The following is an 18,534-nucleotide window of genomic DNA, read 5'->3' as shown; positions in this document are numbered from 1 at the left end:
AAATAATAGATCTGAAGCTGAGAGATTGAAACTTGATAAGTGCATGACATATTAACGACCTTCAGAGAGTATTCAACCTTGAAAGAGGCACTGAACTATAGAAGAGACAAAATGCTTTGGTCCACTGACCTCAGCCAGCCTCTATCCTCAGCCATTGCAGTAAAGGCACAAAGGCACACGTGTGAAATGTACAGATGACCAGGGATGAAGCAGGCACCTGAGCCATCAGCATGTACTCCAACATATCAAGGTTGATCTAGCTGTCTTCATGGCTGAATGTCCAACCCGCCCATTATGGGGGCCAATAATGAGCTCTTAGTATTGGCATGAGGCAAAATGGCCACTTGGTATCAAGTTGTCAAGTCAACTATGTTGAACCTCTTTCACTTTCTCAATCCTGCTTCCTTCTCTTCTCATCCATAAGCATTCATCCCAAAAGCGCTGTTTAATAAACATCTTACATGCTGATCTCCAACCCAGCATTTGCATCCCAAGGAAACTGACCTGTGACAAATGTCCGCCCAGTGTCACGATCTATGCTGGGTGACTTGCACGTGTCATTTCTGCTATTGTTCACAGTACCCTGTGAGATGTTTTCAATGGTGCCTACCTTTAAGAGTTGAGGCAGGAAGTCTCAGAAGTTAATGAACTTGTCCAGGGTTCTATCACTCTCAGGTTCAGAGCGACTTCAAAGGCCACGCCTGGGAAGCCTACCATGGTAGCTACTCCTGTTGTAAGAAAAAGAAAAGGACACTGATGATCATTTCCTCCAATAGACCAGACATTTTGCTAGATCCTTGTGCCTACAAATCATTCAGTGTCACTAACCAAATTAAAGTAGAGAGGGTTATCCCCATTTTAAACATCAATAAAGCCAAGTATAAGGGACTTCCACTAGATGAGCAAAAAAGTTGGTTGTGGAATCCATTCCTGTCTGAATTCAAAGGCAGCACACTCTCCTCCAGGTCAAACTGCTTACTCAGATCAAGAGCCACCCAGAGAGAGCCTGAGAGATTGGAGACCCTGAGACACGTATTTACCTAGAAACCACACAAACTATGCTGTATTCACTGACTTATCAACTGAAAAGATGGCTATCTTCTTTCTCAGTGAGTTTCACAGATTTTCCAAAGGGGTCTCCCAACAGCCTCCTAGACCCTGCAGTTACCTATAATAAGTGTTGTTGTTGTTTAGTCACTAAGTCATATCTGACTCTTATTGATTCCATGGACAGTAGCCCACCAGGCTCTGTCTGTGGGATTTTCCAGGCAAGAATGCTGGAGTGGGTTGCTGTGCCCTCCTCCAAGGGATCTTCTCTATCCAGGGATCAAACTTGCAACTCCTGCATCTCCTCCATTGATAGGCCAATTACTTATCACTGAGCCACCAGGGAAGCTCTAATAATAATGGTGCTTACATAATTTTTGATCCAAAGCATGATATGTAAGAGTATCATGGGACAATAGGAGAAAACCAGATGGCCATGAGTAAATGGAGAAAAATGCTCTCCCTACTATTGCGAAAAAATGTTCTATGTTTCTTACATACACTCTTAGTTCACAATTAGTGCCTCAAACCAAATCACATTGTAAGTTGGGTTTTAGGAGAGAGCGCTTCACTGAATGGCCCTGGCTTTAATGCACTAAGTTTTCCCCTGAAAATTCAACCACAATCCTGGCCTCTTAATCACATAGCCGCTGAGTTCCACTCTGATATAAACACTGCACATTTCCGATTTGTGGAATTGTTTTCCTTTAATTAAATGAAGGGGGGAGGTGTAGTTATTTTCAACTCTCCGCACAAATTACTACCCAGTAGAAACAGAGTTGTGTATTGTAAGTAGTACTCATTCTATTTATTGTGCCGTCTATTGATGTGTGTCGGACTTGTTCTATTTTGGAGGCACTGCCATGGTAACTGGGCTCCTGACAAAGGCCTGTGTCAGAGCCAAACTTGTACATGCAGAACTTCAGATAAGTGATGAAATAAAGAATCAACCTCAGTAGGCTCAAAAATAACAATTTGGAGAATAATGTTTTGCTCCTGAGTATTTTCATCCACAAAGTTGGGAAGTTCTGAGAGGCAAATCATGGGATTTACTGGACATCAAACTGGATCTGAGCAAAAGGGTGGAAGGAAGTCTATTTTCACAGTCTCTTAGCACCCCCCTGTCAACTTCTCTGGCTCTGCCTTTGGGTTAGGCTCACAGTTTTAGGGAAAAAATACAAGCTGGTGTTCAGCCTTTAGAGAACCAGGGTGTCTTTAGAGGATTTGCCTTGACTCCACCGCCCTGAGATGTGGCCCTGAATCTGCCCTTAGATAGCTCAGGGGCTTCACCAAACCAGGATTCTGTTGCCACTTCTATACATGGAAGCCCTTGGAAGGCACAGGTGCCCTAATGTCAGGTTCCCCCTGAAGCTGGTGCAGGGAGGAGATGGGGAGGAGTCTGCCTGAGTCTCCCTTCTCTGTAGAACCAGCAGATCTCAGTGTTCCTGTGGTGAGTGGGCACCTAAACCATGCTGACTCTCTATAGCCCAGTCTGCAGGGACCAAGGACACCAGAAGGAAGCTCACATGAACAAAACTCCTTTCCCTGGAGGATTTCCCTTTGGATTTTGCATAGAAATAACAGTCTCTCATTACTTCCATTCAATTTCTCACTCTGTAAAGCATAAGCAGTGACCAGGTCAAGGTCTTCCTTCCCCATCTCTACCCCATCCTCCTTCCTTTTCCTAGATCCCCTCAGCCTATCAGTTCAGGCTTGGTTTAGCTCCTGAGTTGGATCCAGGAGTAGAAGGGAGTTCACATGTTCAGGGGTGGCTATGGACCAGTCCATAGAACTCATCCTGGGGTTCAACACCAGTGGGAGAACTGCCTTTCCTTTTCCACTAGTTTTAGCCACTGCTCATGGCTTCATGAGCTAGCTTATTCAGGTTTGAATTCAATCCAGAAGCAAGATGACCACCATCTATCTGGAGCCTGCTCAGAAGGACTAAAAGTAGATGCCTACCAAGTCTCTGGGAAGCCATGAGCCCCAGAGGGCAGGTTAATGGGAATGGTACCATCTGTGTATATTTCCTGACTCCAGTGAGAACGAACCAGGGCACAAACAAGAAGAAGGGGGAAAATGGAGGGATTTCCCTGTTTATTAGAGAAACAGATTCTCACCTGGCTGAAATAAAATTTGTAAGATTATCTAGGAATCCCAACTTCTCACATTAGCCATCACTTCCTATCCCCAATATTTGAGAGGTGATTGTAAACTTAACACAGAAGGGTAAGCTTAGTGCCCCATCCTGTTAGTACTGCAACAAAACATGTGGTGTCCCGCCTCATGACCCTTGGTGTCCCCCTACACCCTAAAGCATTTCAGTCCTTGGTACTCCCATTGGCCCTCCCCTATCCCCAAGCTTCAACCAGAAGGCTTGACTCTCTTGAGGGTTTCTGTGACTAAGGGGTCCTTGGGTCAGAAATAACAGATGTGGGCCTGGATTGACCCAGCTCTCCTCAACTCTCTCACTGTCTGAGTTTTCTTTTATTGATGATGGGAATCCCACATTTCTCTCTGATCCTACTTCTTATTTCTCTTTCCCCAAATCTCCCCCTCCCATAAACAACAGAGACAACTGCTTTCCCACTCAACAGTCTTCTCTCTTGGGATCCTGGGTATTTCCATTTAGGGGAGTCAGTTATCATGCTAGCTATGCCTTCCTCCCTTATTTAATCCATTCTTCCTCCAGTTTGTCAAACACTCCCCTTGCTATGGGGGAGCCGGGAGCAGAGTTGGGGACCGTGGAGGCATTGAGACAACAGGTGTAGAAATCTTTATAGATTAAAAAGCAAACTGACTAAGATGTCCACTGATGGTAATCTTATGATTTTTCTACAGGGTAGAGTTCACAACTTGGATAAAAAAAAATAGTGCTGATTATCCACATCTGGGATGAATATGTGTAAAGGTGAGAGAGGTCATGGAGGAACTAGGGAACTGGAGAAATTCTTAATAAACCATAGGAAGAAGACCAACATGGGGCTTTGTATTTTTAGGGGTGACAGAACACTTCCGGCCTGTTAGGACTTGAGATGTTAATTATAGGACCTGTGGATGTCAGCAGAGAGCTTTTAAAAGAATAACTTAAGTGCCTAAAATCCCCCCAAGAATACAGAGCCCGTTTTTAGAAATGGCCGTCAAAGACAACAAAAGCCAAATGCGCAAATGCCTTCTACGCAAGGTGGTGCTGGGCAACCAGCTCGCTTTCCAGCCTCCCCCCACGCTGTTGCTAGGAAACCAAAGGGCTATACTTCCATCATCTCCATACTTGCTGGGAGATTGAGTAACTGGTCTCTGGATGTGCGTGTGCTGCTTCCCAAAATATCTTTTTAAAAAGACGTGAGAGAGATGCGGAGCTAGTAGGTAGGATGGTGGAGGGCGGACTGTGTCCCCAGAGGGCAGCGGGTTCCAAAAGCCAGGACTGCAGCAGAGGGGGAGGAGGGGAGGACCCACGTTGGGGACGGAAGTTGGCAGCTGTTTACAGCTTCCCCAGATTCTTTCTTATCTTCAGTTTTCTTATTTGAGACTGCTCTCCTAAGCAGAATCTGGAAATTGGTAGTGACAACTAAAATCTGGAGAGTAATGTGGTTTAGTTTTTGCTCTTATTGACACAGCAAGGCTAGGAGAAATACTTTATTTTGTATGCACTTAAAATATAAATGCACATCCTTTGCAGTGCTGGATTATAGTTGTTGAACCTCATTTTGTGGGGCAGGGAGCGGGCGTTAGAAATAGGCAGGCTGTGGACATAGACCCATGCACACATGCACCTAGGCCGCTGTGATGAAAATGCCTCCTTCAGCTGCAGGGAGTCAAAGAAATGGAACATCAGGGCCCACAGCTGAGGATGTCTGGAAGTTGGGAAACAAAGTAATGAGACTTAGCACTGCTCCTAAGAGCTGCAAGACTGTTCATTATCTTTCTGTGCCTTAGTTTCATCACCTGTGACCCTACACGGTTGAGATAGTCCATCCCCAGTGTACATTTCACATATTTATTTACATCTAGTCCCACCTTCTCCCCAGAGCCAAGGGACGAGGTCATACCATTGCTTTGTGAAGGTTTTCGATCTTTCCTATTAATTATGTGAATGATTTCTGCATTTTGTATTTTTCCAATATTGATTCAAATTATTTGTTGCTGTGTAGATTTGCAAACGAAGTAAGTGACATTTAAATTTTATTATTTTCCTTTTTGTTACACTTTCCATACACTTAATGTGTTCAAAAATTCACTTTTAACAGCATCACTTTTTTTTTTTAAACCAAGGGAGGAGGATGAAAGGAGGTAAGGGGTTCAGGATATATTGAAATTATATCCTGATCTTATAAATGAGAACTTAGAATCTAGGGAGTTTTCCTTACAGTCACTGAGTTTTCCTTACAGTCACTGGCTGGGTGATTAAGTGTTGTAAAATTCTATCAGGAATTAGGAAACTCACTTTCTAGTTCTGACTCTTATCTTTCCTACTTTCAACTTCTGGGACCATGACCAGACCCTTCTCTGTAAAATGGGGGGAAAGCCCATGCTCCAATCCTCAGAGGAATGTTAGGAAACAAAATTATACATGTAAATGAACTTTGGAACGTAGAAAGGGTGCACAGAATGTTCTGCATTCTTTTCACTGTGTGCCTGAGAAATTTATTCATTTATTCAGCAGGCATTTTCTGAGATGATTCTGCCACCAGGCCCTCATTAGGTATTGATTCACATGGCACATATCCATGGTCAATGTCATCCCCGCAGTTTCGGGGAGAGGGACCCTTAATTACTATGGATGACTGAATTCTCAACAACCACAGCCCCTGGGTACTAGACCTTCTCACAGGCTGAACCTTTGCCCAGTGTGAAAACTGCTCTTAAATCACTCCCATGAGTGTCTGTCTTACTGTGTTCTCGAGCACTCCCAGTGACACAAACCTCAGACACTTTACTTCCTGTGTTAATGAGTGCTAGTGCCTGATCACTATACAAGCAGATGTTCCTGAGCCAAAACAAAAAAAATTACGCCTATCTTTAGGTTAGCAAATATCCCCCACCCTTGGCTGAGCAGGCAAATAAGCAATGCTTTCACCTTTTTTTTTTTTTTCTCATTAGAGACACTAAAGCTCGCTGTCTCTGGGAACATCCAGACCCCCTCATTTTCCTTGTTTTCAAGAGCATCCTGGGAGGTTTTGGATGGACCTCTATTTTGAGGGCTGTGAGGAGTGTTAGCTGTCTTGACATCACCAGTAAGTGGGGAGGAGGAGCCACACCTCACTTTAAGTCTTTCTGATCCTGTTAGAAGTTGCTTTCTCCTTGTGCCAAGAGTGAGTTGAAACCTGGAGAACAAGGGAGGGAAAATGGGACTTGCGGGCTGGGCATTAGCTTTACCAGGCAGAGCTGAGTTCCTTCTCCTTTTGTCTTGGGTATTTGGCAAACATTCCAAAGTTTTCTGTAGGGGGATGGATGTGGGAGGAAGAGCACAAGGGAGTCATAAAAGGGTGCCAAGTAATAATGAATGAGAGTCATTCTGTGCACTCCCAGGAGATCTGAGCCCATGGGAGGCAGATGTCAGTTCAGCACCAGGAAGTGCTTGCTTAGGAAATTTTGTAAAATGCAAATGGCCTAGGGGGAGAGGGGGTAGGCTGGAGCAGGGCAAAGCAGGAGGAGGTGTTCAAATGAATTCCCTTTCACTGGGACTGGCCCCCCAGGCAAGGATGTCCATGGGACTGCCCTCTGTGCCCCCTCCAACCTTGTGAATCTGTGATGCTCCAGGAGCTCCAGGAAAGACATTCTGATCCATAATCACCCCTCTACCCTAAATCCAGAAAGGTCTTCTTTGTCCCAAACTAAGAAAGTATGATACAACTTTTCAAAGTACTTTTTTAAAGTCTGCACTAGAAAAGTCCCCAGATCTGGCTGAATTTGAACAAAAATAACTATCATCCCTGGGGCTGGGGGACTTAAAATTTGCATGATTAAGGAAGTGCTGGCTTCTCACCTGTAATGGTCTCATGCTAGTGTTTAATAGCAATGTGGCAGAACTTGAGCTCCAGTGTATCCAGACAGCTCCAGTTTCATGGTCACAGGCTGAGTCCAAGCCTTGTGGTTGCCCTGCTTGTTACGGTAAGCTAGCAGCTGGGTGTTCTTCATCAGAACCCGTGGTTGGAGAACCACCATCTTCTTCTGCCATTATGGGGAGCTGGAGCCCAGCCTTTCAGTTGATCAGGACTGATTGATTGATTGCTTTCAATACAGGGCCATAATGGGTCTCCACGGAGCTTTGCAGGAAGAGAGAACATGTAATTTACTACTTAACTCCTTGGACATTGATGATCTGCTTTTCAAATCTATCTAGTGTTCTGTCCAGCATTCGTGACAGTTCTAGGCCCTTCTCGGTCTGACCCATTTTCTGTTGGAGTCAAGTACTCAGATGTTTCTATTTGGATGGTTGAAATTCTGATGCTGAATCTTATCATTCTCTAGAATAACAGTTCTCCACATTAGTTACACATTAGAACAATTAGAGAGTTTACACAAACACACACACATGCATAAAAGCCAAACAGTTTCTTGTCCAACTTGTCCAACTCAGACTAATAGCAACTAATTCTTTCAGGGTGAGGCTTTGGCTTTTGCATTTTTCAAAGTTCTCCAAGTGATTCTGATCTACAGCAAGAACTGCTGTTGCCAGAAAAATAGGGCCATGTGAAAAGAATCCGTACCTAAATGAAGGAAGAAAGTGTTGAGATTTCCAGGAAGATGGAGCACAAAACAAGTACAGAAAGCTTCTGTCTTGTTCACATACACACGCTTGATAAAATATAACCAAATGGAAAAAACAGAAAAATCTCCACAAGCCAAAGGAAACTAAAAGCCAAATTAAGGCCTGTCACTCAATTTGAGAGTAGATAGTCATCATACCTTGTGGATCAAGTGTCAGGAGGTGGTGGCCCTCGAGGTGGCTATAGTATGTTGGAGGACATCTGTCCTAGAGGCAGAGCTCTCATTTCTGGCATAAGAATCACTGGATTGTGATGGAAGGTAAATGGGAAGCCCTTCTTGTATTTCCTGGGTGTCGATGAATCTTGAGATTTAAAGGATACCCTAGGAAGGGAGGGCACCCCCAGTAATTTCTGAGATTGGTTTTGCTCCTGCAGGATGCGGACTTGAGTCAAATGTAGCCTGATATAAACAAAATGAAGTAGTGGCATTTCCCACACTTAGGCTGGTATCTACAAATCCATATGTACCTGCTATAGAAGGAGAGGTTGTAGTTGTTGGTAGGCAGGTTGTTATAGTATCTGTGTGACTTTAGGGCTTTGCCTGGTGGCTCAGCAGTAAAGAATCAGCTTGCAATGTGGGAGATACAGGTTTGATACACAGGTTTGATCACTTCGTCGGAAAGATCCCCTGGAGAAGGACATGGCAACCCACTCCAGTATTCTTCCATGGAAAATCCCATGGAAAGAGAAGCCTAGCAGGCTACAGTCCATGAGTCATGGAAGTGTCAGACACAGCTGAGTTACTAAACAACAATACAACATGATGTGTGTATACAAATACAACCTATATAGTAATACTAAAAGTGATTAGATATCATGATCTATCTAATGAAAAATAGATGTCCTATAGATGAATAGTGGTGCCCATGTGAGAAGTGATTGAAGTAGTTAATTGGTATTTAACATGCTATTATCAATACCAGGCTGTTTGCTAATGAGGATAAGGGAAGTGGCAGATTTTTGTATGTACATGAAGTGATTGATTCTGAAGACTGAGGATTTATTCTAAGTGTTGGATAAGTGTCGTTGTTCCTACATGAAGGAGGCAGAAGAATCTGGCAGAGCCCAGGTATCTAATGCCAGGAATGCAGCTTTCAGTGACCAGAACTCCCTGGGTCTTCCATCGTGTCTCCCCCCATCCCACCCCCACATCACCTGAACAGAGGTCAGGCTGGTCTTGGCATTAGCACATCATTGCATCTGTGACTTCGATGTAAGGTCAGGGAAGGGAAGTTTCTGGGCCCACATTGCATTTTATATATGCTCAGACACTCAGTTGTGTCTGACTCTGCCACCCCATGGACTATAGCCCACCAACCGCATAGTCAATAATAAATCATTGCTTGTTGGATGAATTTGGTGTGAGCCTGGCATTCATTGTAAAATACCACCTGTAGAAGGCCGGAGGGATGGGGTCTTTAGCTCTCATATAGCTCTAACTGTGGGAGAGCTGACACAGGGGAAATGGCCAGATTTGCAGAGAGGTAGTCTCACATACTGCAGGCCTCAGAACCTGGTTGCTAGGCAACCGTCTCCACTGCAGGCTCACCCTCCCGAAGCTCATGAGTGGTATGAAGGGGGTTAAGGAGCAGTGGGTCCAGGAAAGCATCCCAAAGACCATGCCAGATTTGGGCTTTGGCTTCATGCCAAATTCTTACCCCATCCCTAATGACCCAAATCCTTACACTCCAGGTTTAACTTCCTAGAAACTGTCTAGTTGCCTGGAACCTGGAATCTTGGCATCAGCCCCCTTCATAACTCCATCCATAACAGGGCTGGGATGTTGAATTGCTTTCAGCAGTCTCTGAGGGGCCTGGAGCCCAGACCCTAAGCACCATGACACGTGGCTAGGCCAAACTCCAGCTGCGGACTTCGGGGAACCAGCCAGGTGCCTGCATTTCTATTCTGCCTGTTGCCTGGAGTGGGACCTCATGAGTTTCTCTCTTGTTGGGGGATTAAATGACTACTTCTCTGGCAAATAGTAATTACTACATTTGCTGGTCCATTTCTTTTGTTCTAATTTTTTGGCAGTTCCTTAAGTCACAGTGCCTTAGTTTTCTCACCTGTAACTGGGGATAATAATAGTACCCACCTCTCAGGGTTGATGTAAGAGCTGGGTGAGTTACCATACTGGAGAGGTTTAGAGGGAGGCCTCCAAAAGGATATGCCCACATAGTCGTCCCTGGAACCTGGGAACCTGATCTGATAAGGCAAAAAAGAGCAAGGAAGAGTTGTTCCTAGATTATCTGGGTGGGTCTTAAAGGTAGCCATATGTATCCTTATAAAACAGACACACAGAGGAGGAGGCAAGGGGGCCGCTGAGGCAGAGATTGGAGTGATGTGGCCACAAGGAATACCTGGAGCCCCCAGAGGCTGGAACAGTAAAGCACAGTCTCCCTGAGTGTGTCCAGAGGGAGCGTGGCCCCACCCACACCACAGGTTCAGATTTCCTCCCTCCAGGACTGAAAGACAAGACATTTGTGTTGTTTTAAACCACTCAGTTGGTGGCCATTTGTTACAGGAAAACCAGGAAACTAACACACATACATAACACCCTGGCATGCACTGAGCACTGGTTTTGTTAGTCAGTTTGTTCTAAAGGTTAGGACACCTGTTTGAATGAGGTTGTTAGCCACAATACTTCGGAAGTCATGTTCCCAGCCAAGCAGTTATGCTTCCTCAAGGGTGAACTAAAGGTGTGTATTTGAGGGAGAAAATGGGATGGGGTCTACAAACCAGGAGATGAGGGCTCTGAAAAGTTTGACTTAAGGTTTGGAATTTAAACTGATTATTGGGGCTTCCTTAGTGGCTCAGATGGTAAAGAATCTGCCTGCTAAGCAGGAGACCCGGGTTCGATCCCTGGGTTGAAAAGATCCCCCAGAGAAGGGAATGGCTACCCACTCTAGTGTTCTTGCCTGGAGAACAGAGGAGCCTGGGTTGGGGTACAGTCCATGGGGTTGCAAAGAGTCAGACAGGACTGAGCGACTAATACTTTTACTCGCCAATTATAAATATACAAATAATAGGGATATAAAAACATTGTCTGGTAAAGGTGTGGATCTTTAATGATCCACATGGGTTATGACTGGCCAGGGCCTCAGTGGTTTACCCTGCAGTCTGTAATGCTGTTTCTCTGAGTGGGATCTACACTTCAATGCTGCAGCGACGACACGCGTTCCTATTGGGATGTTTGGACAAGTTATTCCCTCCCCCCATGGCTTTGAATTCCCCAAGTCTCTGCTGACTTTTAACCTGGTTGTGTCTTTTTCACTCCAGGAACATATATCTGAACCAGTGAGAGGCATTTTCATGGACAAAGCTCCTGAGGAGTATGATTTAAGGACAGGGCTGTCAAACTGCATTCCTGAAGCCTCCAGTAGGAATGCTGCCCAGGTGCCTTCTGTGCATCTCAGAGGAGATAGACAGGCAGTGGTCAGACAGTGGGGAACACGACCGTGAGATGCTGAGAAATACAAGTGTGAGTGGACTGTGCTGATGGCCAGGAAAAGATGGGCTGCCAGATCTCCATGAAACCACCCTTCTTTTATCTTCCTTCACCTTTAATTTAGGAAACACTGGTTAACGGAGAGGCTGAGAAGATGTGAAAATTTCCATCTGGCTACTTCTCTTCCTGAATCCTTACGATTCTCAGAGCTGCCCCAATCCTAGACCATAATACACAACGTTTCTCTTATGGTAAGCTTCTTAGGTTTGATCTGTTAGAAATCCTGGTGATTCTATCTGCTTGTTCCGTGCTGTTTCACATGGTAGTCTCGAGACACATGTGACTCTTTAAATGTAAAGTAATTGAAATGAAATGAAATTTAAAATTCAGCTCTTAGACCCACTCACCACATGTCAAGTGCCCACTAGCCCTATTGGACAGTGCAGATAAAATACTTCAATCAGTGCAGAAAGTTCAATTGGACAGAGATGTTCTAGTTATCCAAGATCAAAGTTAAAAATGTCAGGTTATGAAAGGGTGAGCCAGGGGGAATCTTTTACTCTCACTGCTTCAACTGATGAAAATGGCAGGTACCTGCAGTGACCTTACCTAAAATACAGACAGCCAGACAGACAGACAAAGAGCACACCATGCCTTGTGAAAATTCTAGTAATCATGTCACTTTTAGTGTCTCTTTTGGAGGATGTTATTTATTGTAAGACATCATTTTTATTAAATACAGTGTAGTACAAGAGACTTTCCATGTCAGGTTGAGAGAAGCTGATCACATAATTTACAAACAAAACTTTTTTTTGTTGTTTTTTTAAGCACTGATATTCTGGTGTCACTTTGAAATCAGCCAAGATGCAGTGGGTCTTAATAAAGCAATGGACCTCCAAAAAGATTGCAAAACAAGAACCAGTAAGTATCAGTACAGAGACGTCACATTAAAAGGAAAATAAAGCAAATGAAAAGAGAGTTTCAAATACCAGGTCACAATTTAAGGGGCAATATATCTTTAGATGTTGAAATGTGTGTGTGTGTGTAGATATGGCCCGGATATATACAAACATCTCTCCATGTACAGAAGCAGATCCAGAGACTGCATCTCTAGGCAGATTTGTGAGGGATAGATAATGATCAATGAATGCAAGGAACAGTATTTCACCATAATTTAGTCATTTGCCCAGGGATTATATATTTAAAATCCACATTTAATTCAAAGACCTCATATTGAAACACTTCCAGGAGTTTTATACATTTTTACAGTAAGACATACAATCTGCAAGATGCAGGCCTTTACATTTCATTTTCTTCAATTATTTTTTTTTCTCCCAATTCAAACCTGTGGCAATTAGCAGCTTTTATTTTGCTTGCTCCTCCAGTATGTTGAACATTCAGCCTTCACTCAGGATCATTTTCATTAAGGTACAGACCAAAGAAATAAACACAGACCTGGCCTAAAATGCATAGACTAAAAAAAATGGCATCTCATGTTTTCCCATTGCGTCTCTTGAGACGAATGTTAAGATGGCAAAGAGTTGCTTGGTTGCTCTTGTGAAATTCACAGTGTTTTGCCTGCAACACATATACATATATATATTTTTTTTTTTTTATTTTTTTGCTTCTCTTTGTGTCTGTGATGAATGGAGCAAAGATATATATAAATAAATAAATACATAAATAAATAAAGGTAAAAGAAAAAAAGGAAAAAAAATACAAAAACTAAGGATATTCGAGAACCTTTGACTTATAGCAGCAGTGATCCATTCCAGCCCTGACAACAAGAACATACCCCTTCATATTTCTATCCAAGTCCATCCCACTGTGGATGTGTTAGAATATCATTTGCTGTCTCAACCTCAGAGTCTCTGCACCCTACCATCACGAATTGGGAAGAAACTGCTTTAACTGCTCACTTAGCCATCTGAGGAGTTGGGTCTCTGGCATTCCCCCCATGAGATTTTCTGTAACAGTGATATATAGGACCAAACTGAAGCTCATCATGGGAAACAAAAAGTCCTCAAATGGGGGAAAAAAGGGAAAGAAAGAGCAAGAGAATTGAGGCTATGTGTGTCTGTAGTCATTTATTTAATTAGATACATGATTTAATGTTATTGGTATTATAGAAGGTCCAATGTAAAAAGGGAAAAGCTTAAAAAAAAGAAAAAGAAGTCTATTCCTGACCAGGGGACCCTGTCGTCACGGTTCTTTGCAAAGGCCAGCGTTGTATACCGTTGTCTCTTGTGTTCCGCTAGGATGTGGGAATTCACCTTGCAGAGGGGTCTTGGATCTCACCACTGTAGGACACTGGGTTCCCTACACTCCAGTGCTCTTCTGGAGTGCTTGGCCTCTGAAAACAAGTGTAAAGGGGTTTCAGTGGGACAGGTGAGCATAATACAAATAAATGTGCAAAAGGATTAAAAAAAAATAAATTTTCCTTTTCTGGAACTTTACATAAGGAGATCTATTTCCAGCTGCATTTTCCTTTGCAAAGAGCCAGAAAAAAGGACTCAATGTAGTGGGATGGCTTCGATTCAGTTGTTATGGGAAGCGCATTATCTTAAATATGTCTCCCACCCATGCAGTACTGCACAGAGTTGAAAAGTGTAATGGGGTCCTAGCCATGTGGAGAAGGGAAGCACTACCAGCAACATGACATTAAAAAGGTTTTGGTTATTCAGCAGATTTTAAGCAAATTATTCATATTGCACCCTACTCATAATTATGTCTATAACTATGTGCCTATAAATTTATACATAAGCTCACAAACACACTATGCATGTGCGTTTGTCTATGTATAAATCAAGTATTTATAACACACATATAAATACGTGGAAATATCACAGGGAGCGCTGATGTGAACACATAATGTGAATTCTGATATCATCTTTTATAGCCTAGTTCAAAATGTTTCCTAAATAAGCCTGATTATGACATTGGTTCAGTGTGCAAAGGTTTATCTGAAGCTATGAACATGGTTATATATCATGAGATCTCAGCTGCTTGCATCTCACATAATTCATTTTGCTCTTCTAATTTCATATCCTACTTCATGAATTTGTTGGCCAGCTTTCTCTTTCATACAGTTTGTTTATATATGAGAGTCTCTCGTGGACCAAATCATGAACTTCAGAGTCAAGAGTACTTAGATTAAGTCCCAGGGGTGCCTGGAGAGTTCTAGCATGTCATTTAACTTCTCCAACTCTCAATTTCCTCACCTCTAAAAAATGGGAATAATTTGTCACCGTATGTGAAAAAAAATGCTTGGGAAACTATGAACAATGTATAAATGGAAACAACTGTCAGGCCAAGTTCAGGCTAGAGAACTGGGTTTGTCACCGCTCTTGTCGTTTTTAATGCATCTGATGGTAGGCCCCATTCTGTGACCTTTGCGCTGCTGAATTAGGTTGGCCCTTTTCTTAACATTATAAGCACGAGAAGAGAGGATTCTGGAGGAACAAGGGTGCAGACTCGAAGATGGTTTGTGTTTCGTTCGGCTACTTTAAAAGCAATCTGGGATCCTTTCAATGTGAGACGTCTCTGCAATCAGTACATACTCTTGAGACAACAGAGGAAAAAAATTAATAATAAGCAGCAATATAAATAACTATAAAACTTTGCACTTGCATAGAACCTTTCATTTCAAGACCTTGAGGGAGTCAGAAGGTAAGAAAAATTTTTTTTTTTTTTTTTGCTTTTTTCCTTCAGAGGAAAACACAACACTGAAAGGGGAGGGGAATGCTTCCCTCCTCTCATCTGCTTTAAACAAATCCTTGTTCCAAAACTGCACAGCCCTCCTTTAATCTGAACCCTTCGAGTATTACCTCCTTGGCTCTCTGTTAAAATCAAACAAGTAACTTGCAGCTTCTTCCCCCAGAGCAGCTGGCCAGTTGCACAGAATGACAAACCTGTGGAGGTTTTCAGGTCATTGCTGATGAAATCTAGAGAAGTTTGATACAAACCTGCCTCTTCTTACTGCTTCACAGGGTGCCACAGTGTTTTAACAGTACTGTGGGTCCTTAATAGGATATATACATGCAGGTATATATCATGAAGATATGGCTTTCATTATATTATTATGTGTGTTCTGGAGGGTTTTTTGTCACCAACCAAGAGAACAACAATTCAGCTCCCATGTCTCACAGGCCAGTGCAGAACTTGAAAGGACTATGGGGTTTGTCTTGTCCAACCCCCTTCATTCGACAGCAGATACTACTGGGTTTCCTTTCGTTCTCTGTTAACGGATACTTTTGATTTTTTGAGAACTGGCTTTCAATGCCTATAATGGAAAATAAGGTGCTCCAGTAATTAAGGGCACAAGCAAAACCTAAACAGAGCACTTGCACCTTCAGAAACAAACATGAAATAAAATGACCTAAGTTGAATTCAAATCACTCCCTTTCAATCTGGCTCGTATTATAAAGATGCCAAGTTAGCAAAATTCCCCTCACAGAGGGTAGCAAGTTTTCTTGAGGAACAGAAAAAATTTTCTTCCTTGGTATAAGTGATCACCCAGGTCACTGTAAATTTCTATTTAAATTTACAACCTCTTTTTGCAAAACCTGTGACTATGCCCAGAAGCACACCTCCAAAGCTCAGTCTGGGCATAGCCCCCCATTGGTATGCTGTGCCTAATTTTTACTTTTTTAAAATGCAGTGAAAAGAACAAAACAGCTTATTGACAATGGAGTACATTTAGAATGAAACCACTCTCCCAACCAGAGCCCAGAGCAAGGTCTCAGCCTGTGTACACTGAACATCAATGCCTGTGATACCCCCAGGGTGGGCGAGGTTTCCTCTCCCTTGGGGGTTGATTTTCCCCTTCCCCCAGCCCCACAGTGAGTGGGATGTCATTGAGGATATCCAAGTTTCAGGGTCCGTATTTGTTAACAACCCATCACCACCATATGACCCAGAGACATTTATACTCAGCTGATGAATTCAATTAGCTTCCCATAATTATTTAAGTTATACCTTTTACGGATCTGCTCTACATATCGGGGCACGATGTCTGGAGTGGTAGTTTATGCACACAAGGTATTAATTGACGAAGACCATGCACAGTGTTGCTTGCACAGTTGGATGGATGGGTGGGGTGGAGGGCAGGGGTCGAAGGAAGTGCTGTCTGTAAAGTTCAGTGTAAGAGAAACTTGCCTCCGAGTTTAGAGCTTGTCCTCTCTTTTCCAAGTCCTTGGCTTTCCCATCTGACCCTGAAATGATCTCTGGACGAGAATCCACCTCAACTTGACAAAGGCTCCGTGGATAACACTCAGCAAAACAAACCAGTGCCATCACCATGGCCTACAAGATGAGACTGTCGGAACGTGTTGTGTGCCATCTTGCCTCCCAGAAGCCATATTTTCTCTGTACTACACTCTAGCATTTCCGGTGATGGGAAAAGAATAGTCCATGGCACAGAGTTCAACAGTCTTTATACTCCTCAGAAAGGTCCTTGGGGGAAGGTGCCCGATACATTCCTCCCAGCTACCAGTGGCTGGGTTTTCTTAAGTTGAAACTGACGCCAGTAGATTCCAATGGTTGTCTTTGTTCTTCCCATACTGTGGTTTATAATAAATCTTCTTTCTCTCTGGTCTTAATCTCCCATAGATAAAGGCTTCCCAAATTGAACACAAGTTTTCCTTTTTCATACACAGGCTTAAGTCATCCCAAAACAATAAGAACAGTAATAATAATAATAAATAAATAGAAGTGAATCCATAGAAACTCTCGGTGTCTGTACAGCAAAAGTGACAAAGTTTAAGTCAAATATTTGTTTTCCCTTTTTTTCATCCACATCAAAGGCAGGAATACAACAAGGCATTGTTAGTTGTGGTGGGCAAACTGGAGTGTCTGCTGATATAACAAATTAGGTTTGTTAAGGCCTTTGTCTATGCAGAGTTAATAGTAATGCAGAAGCCAGATTGATTAAAAAAGAAAAGGTGAGGTTGTAAAGCAAGGAAGACAAAAAATAAAGGGAAAAAAAACCCCCAAACTAGGGAATAAACCAAGGGAGATGGAAAGAGAGAAAGAGAATGCTAAAAAGAAGTCCATACTGTGTCTACAGGTGGAGAAGTACACGTTGCTTCCCTCGGAAAGCTTCTCGGTGTCTTTGTTGTTAATACTGTCAGAGCAAAGAACAGCGGATTGATGGCATCGAGCGGCAGTTAAAAGACGTTCATCCTCTCGGCCCAACTGAGGAAGTGCTTTGGGAAGGACTGGTCTGGGGGAATGGACCCTACCCTAGAATATCCAGGTAGACTGGGGATGCCTTGGCTAAGTTCTGAAGGAGGGTGTGGATGCCCTTGATGTTCTTCCTCATATGGGGCTCTCGCTGCCAGCACCCCAGCATCAGCTCGTAGACTTCCTGGGGGCATGTTCGAGGTCGCTGCAGGACTCGGCCCTGAGTGATGCATTCTATCACCTGGATGGAGTAGAGCACAGAGACAGGGTCAGACCAGAGGAAAAACAATGTGGATGCAATAAATGTCAGTGCAAAGAGAGGGTTACTTTAAAGAAACCCACTTGTGTTTCTTTCTTTTTTTTTTTTTTTTTCAGAAGGAAGAGAACAATTGTTCTAGGTTTGCATATCATGATTAACTTGATGGGTTCATATCCATTTTTCAAGTCACACTGATTTCACCAAAGTGGTGGAGAAATAATTTATCTAGATGGAACCCTCCCAAACCACACCCTGGAATTCCAATGGGTTTCAGTTGTACTGGCCTGAGATGGAACCAGGGTCACTTTTGTGCCAGGGAGTCCCAGGGTACAGAAATTAGCAGTCATTTTGGATAATGGCATTGGATAAAGACAGACTTGGACCTGAAGAAGTGAGGTGCCTGACCAAGAAGTAATGTTTAAATATAGACATAATTGCAAAAGGATTAGAAAAGAAAAACAAAATGCTTGAGTTTTTCACTAGAAGTAATGTACCAGTGAAATGTGCAAAAAAGGAGAGAAGCTTGAAAGCTTCTTGGAATAATACCAAAAAGCTAGCTGGACTCTCAGGGTGCCAAAATGCCACATCTGCTATCAATTTCCTAGATGAACAGCACGGAATGACTCCTGGATCCCCGCGCCAGAGAATCACAGGCACATCAGCAAATGCTGTGCTTTTCTCTTTCCAGACTCTTACGTTTGGAGAGTGACCATGATACTTAGGTACATGGCAGGCCATGGGGAGGTGCTGCTCCCAACAAAGCCACAGGGACGCCACAGGAGAGCATTTCCTGGCTTCCAGCCCAGGGATATCTTTCAGTGTTAGTCCTC

General features: G+C 43.2%; 1 protein-coding gene across 7 annotated transcripts in view; it reads right to left on the bottom strand.

The window, feature by feature from the left end:
- Positions 1 to 11,952: 11,952 nt before the first annotated feature.
- Positions 11,953 to 18,534, bottom strand: part of NTRK2 (neurotrophic receptor tyrosine kinase 2) — a 414,185-nt gene continuing 407,603 nt past the window's right edge. For 6 of the 7 annotated variants that reach the window (XM_027550137.1, XM_027550133.1, XM_027550138.1 and 3 more), the window contains one exon: positions 11,953 to 17,686. In XM_027550137.1, coding sequence (XP_027405938.1) covers positions 17,501 to 17,686 — 186 coding nt within the window. In that variant the 3' untranslated portion in view covers positions 11,953 to 17,500. The remainder of the gene's footprint in view (positions 17,687 to 18,534) is intronic. The other variant, XR_003512340.1, reaches the window with a different exon arrangement.

This window comes from Bos indicus x Bos taurus, chromosome 8 (assembly GCF_003369695.1).
Source record: "Bos indicus x Bos taurus breed Angus x Brahman F1 hybrid chromosome 8, Bos_hybrid_MaternalHap_v2.0, whole genome shotgun sequence".
Lineage (NCBI taxonomy): Eukaryota > Metazoa > Chordata > Mammalia > Artiodactyla > Bovidae > Bos > Bos indicus x Bos taurus.
The sequence above is the reverse complement of the archived record's forward strand: the minus strand, read 5'-3'. Positions and strand labels throughout refer to the sequence as shown.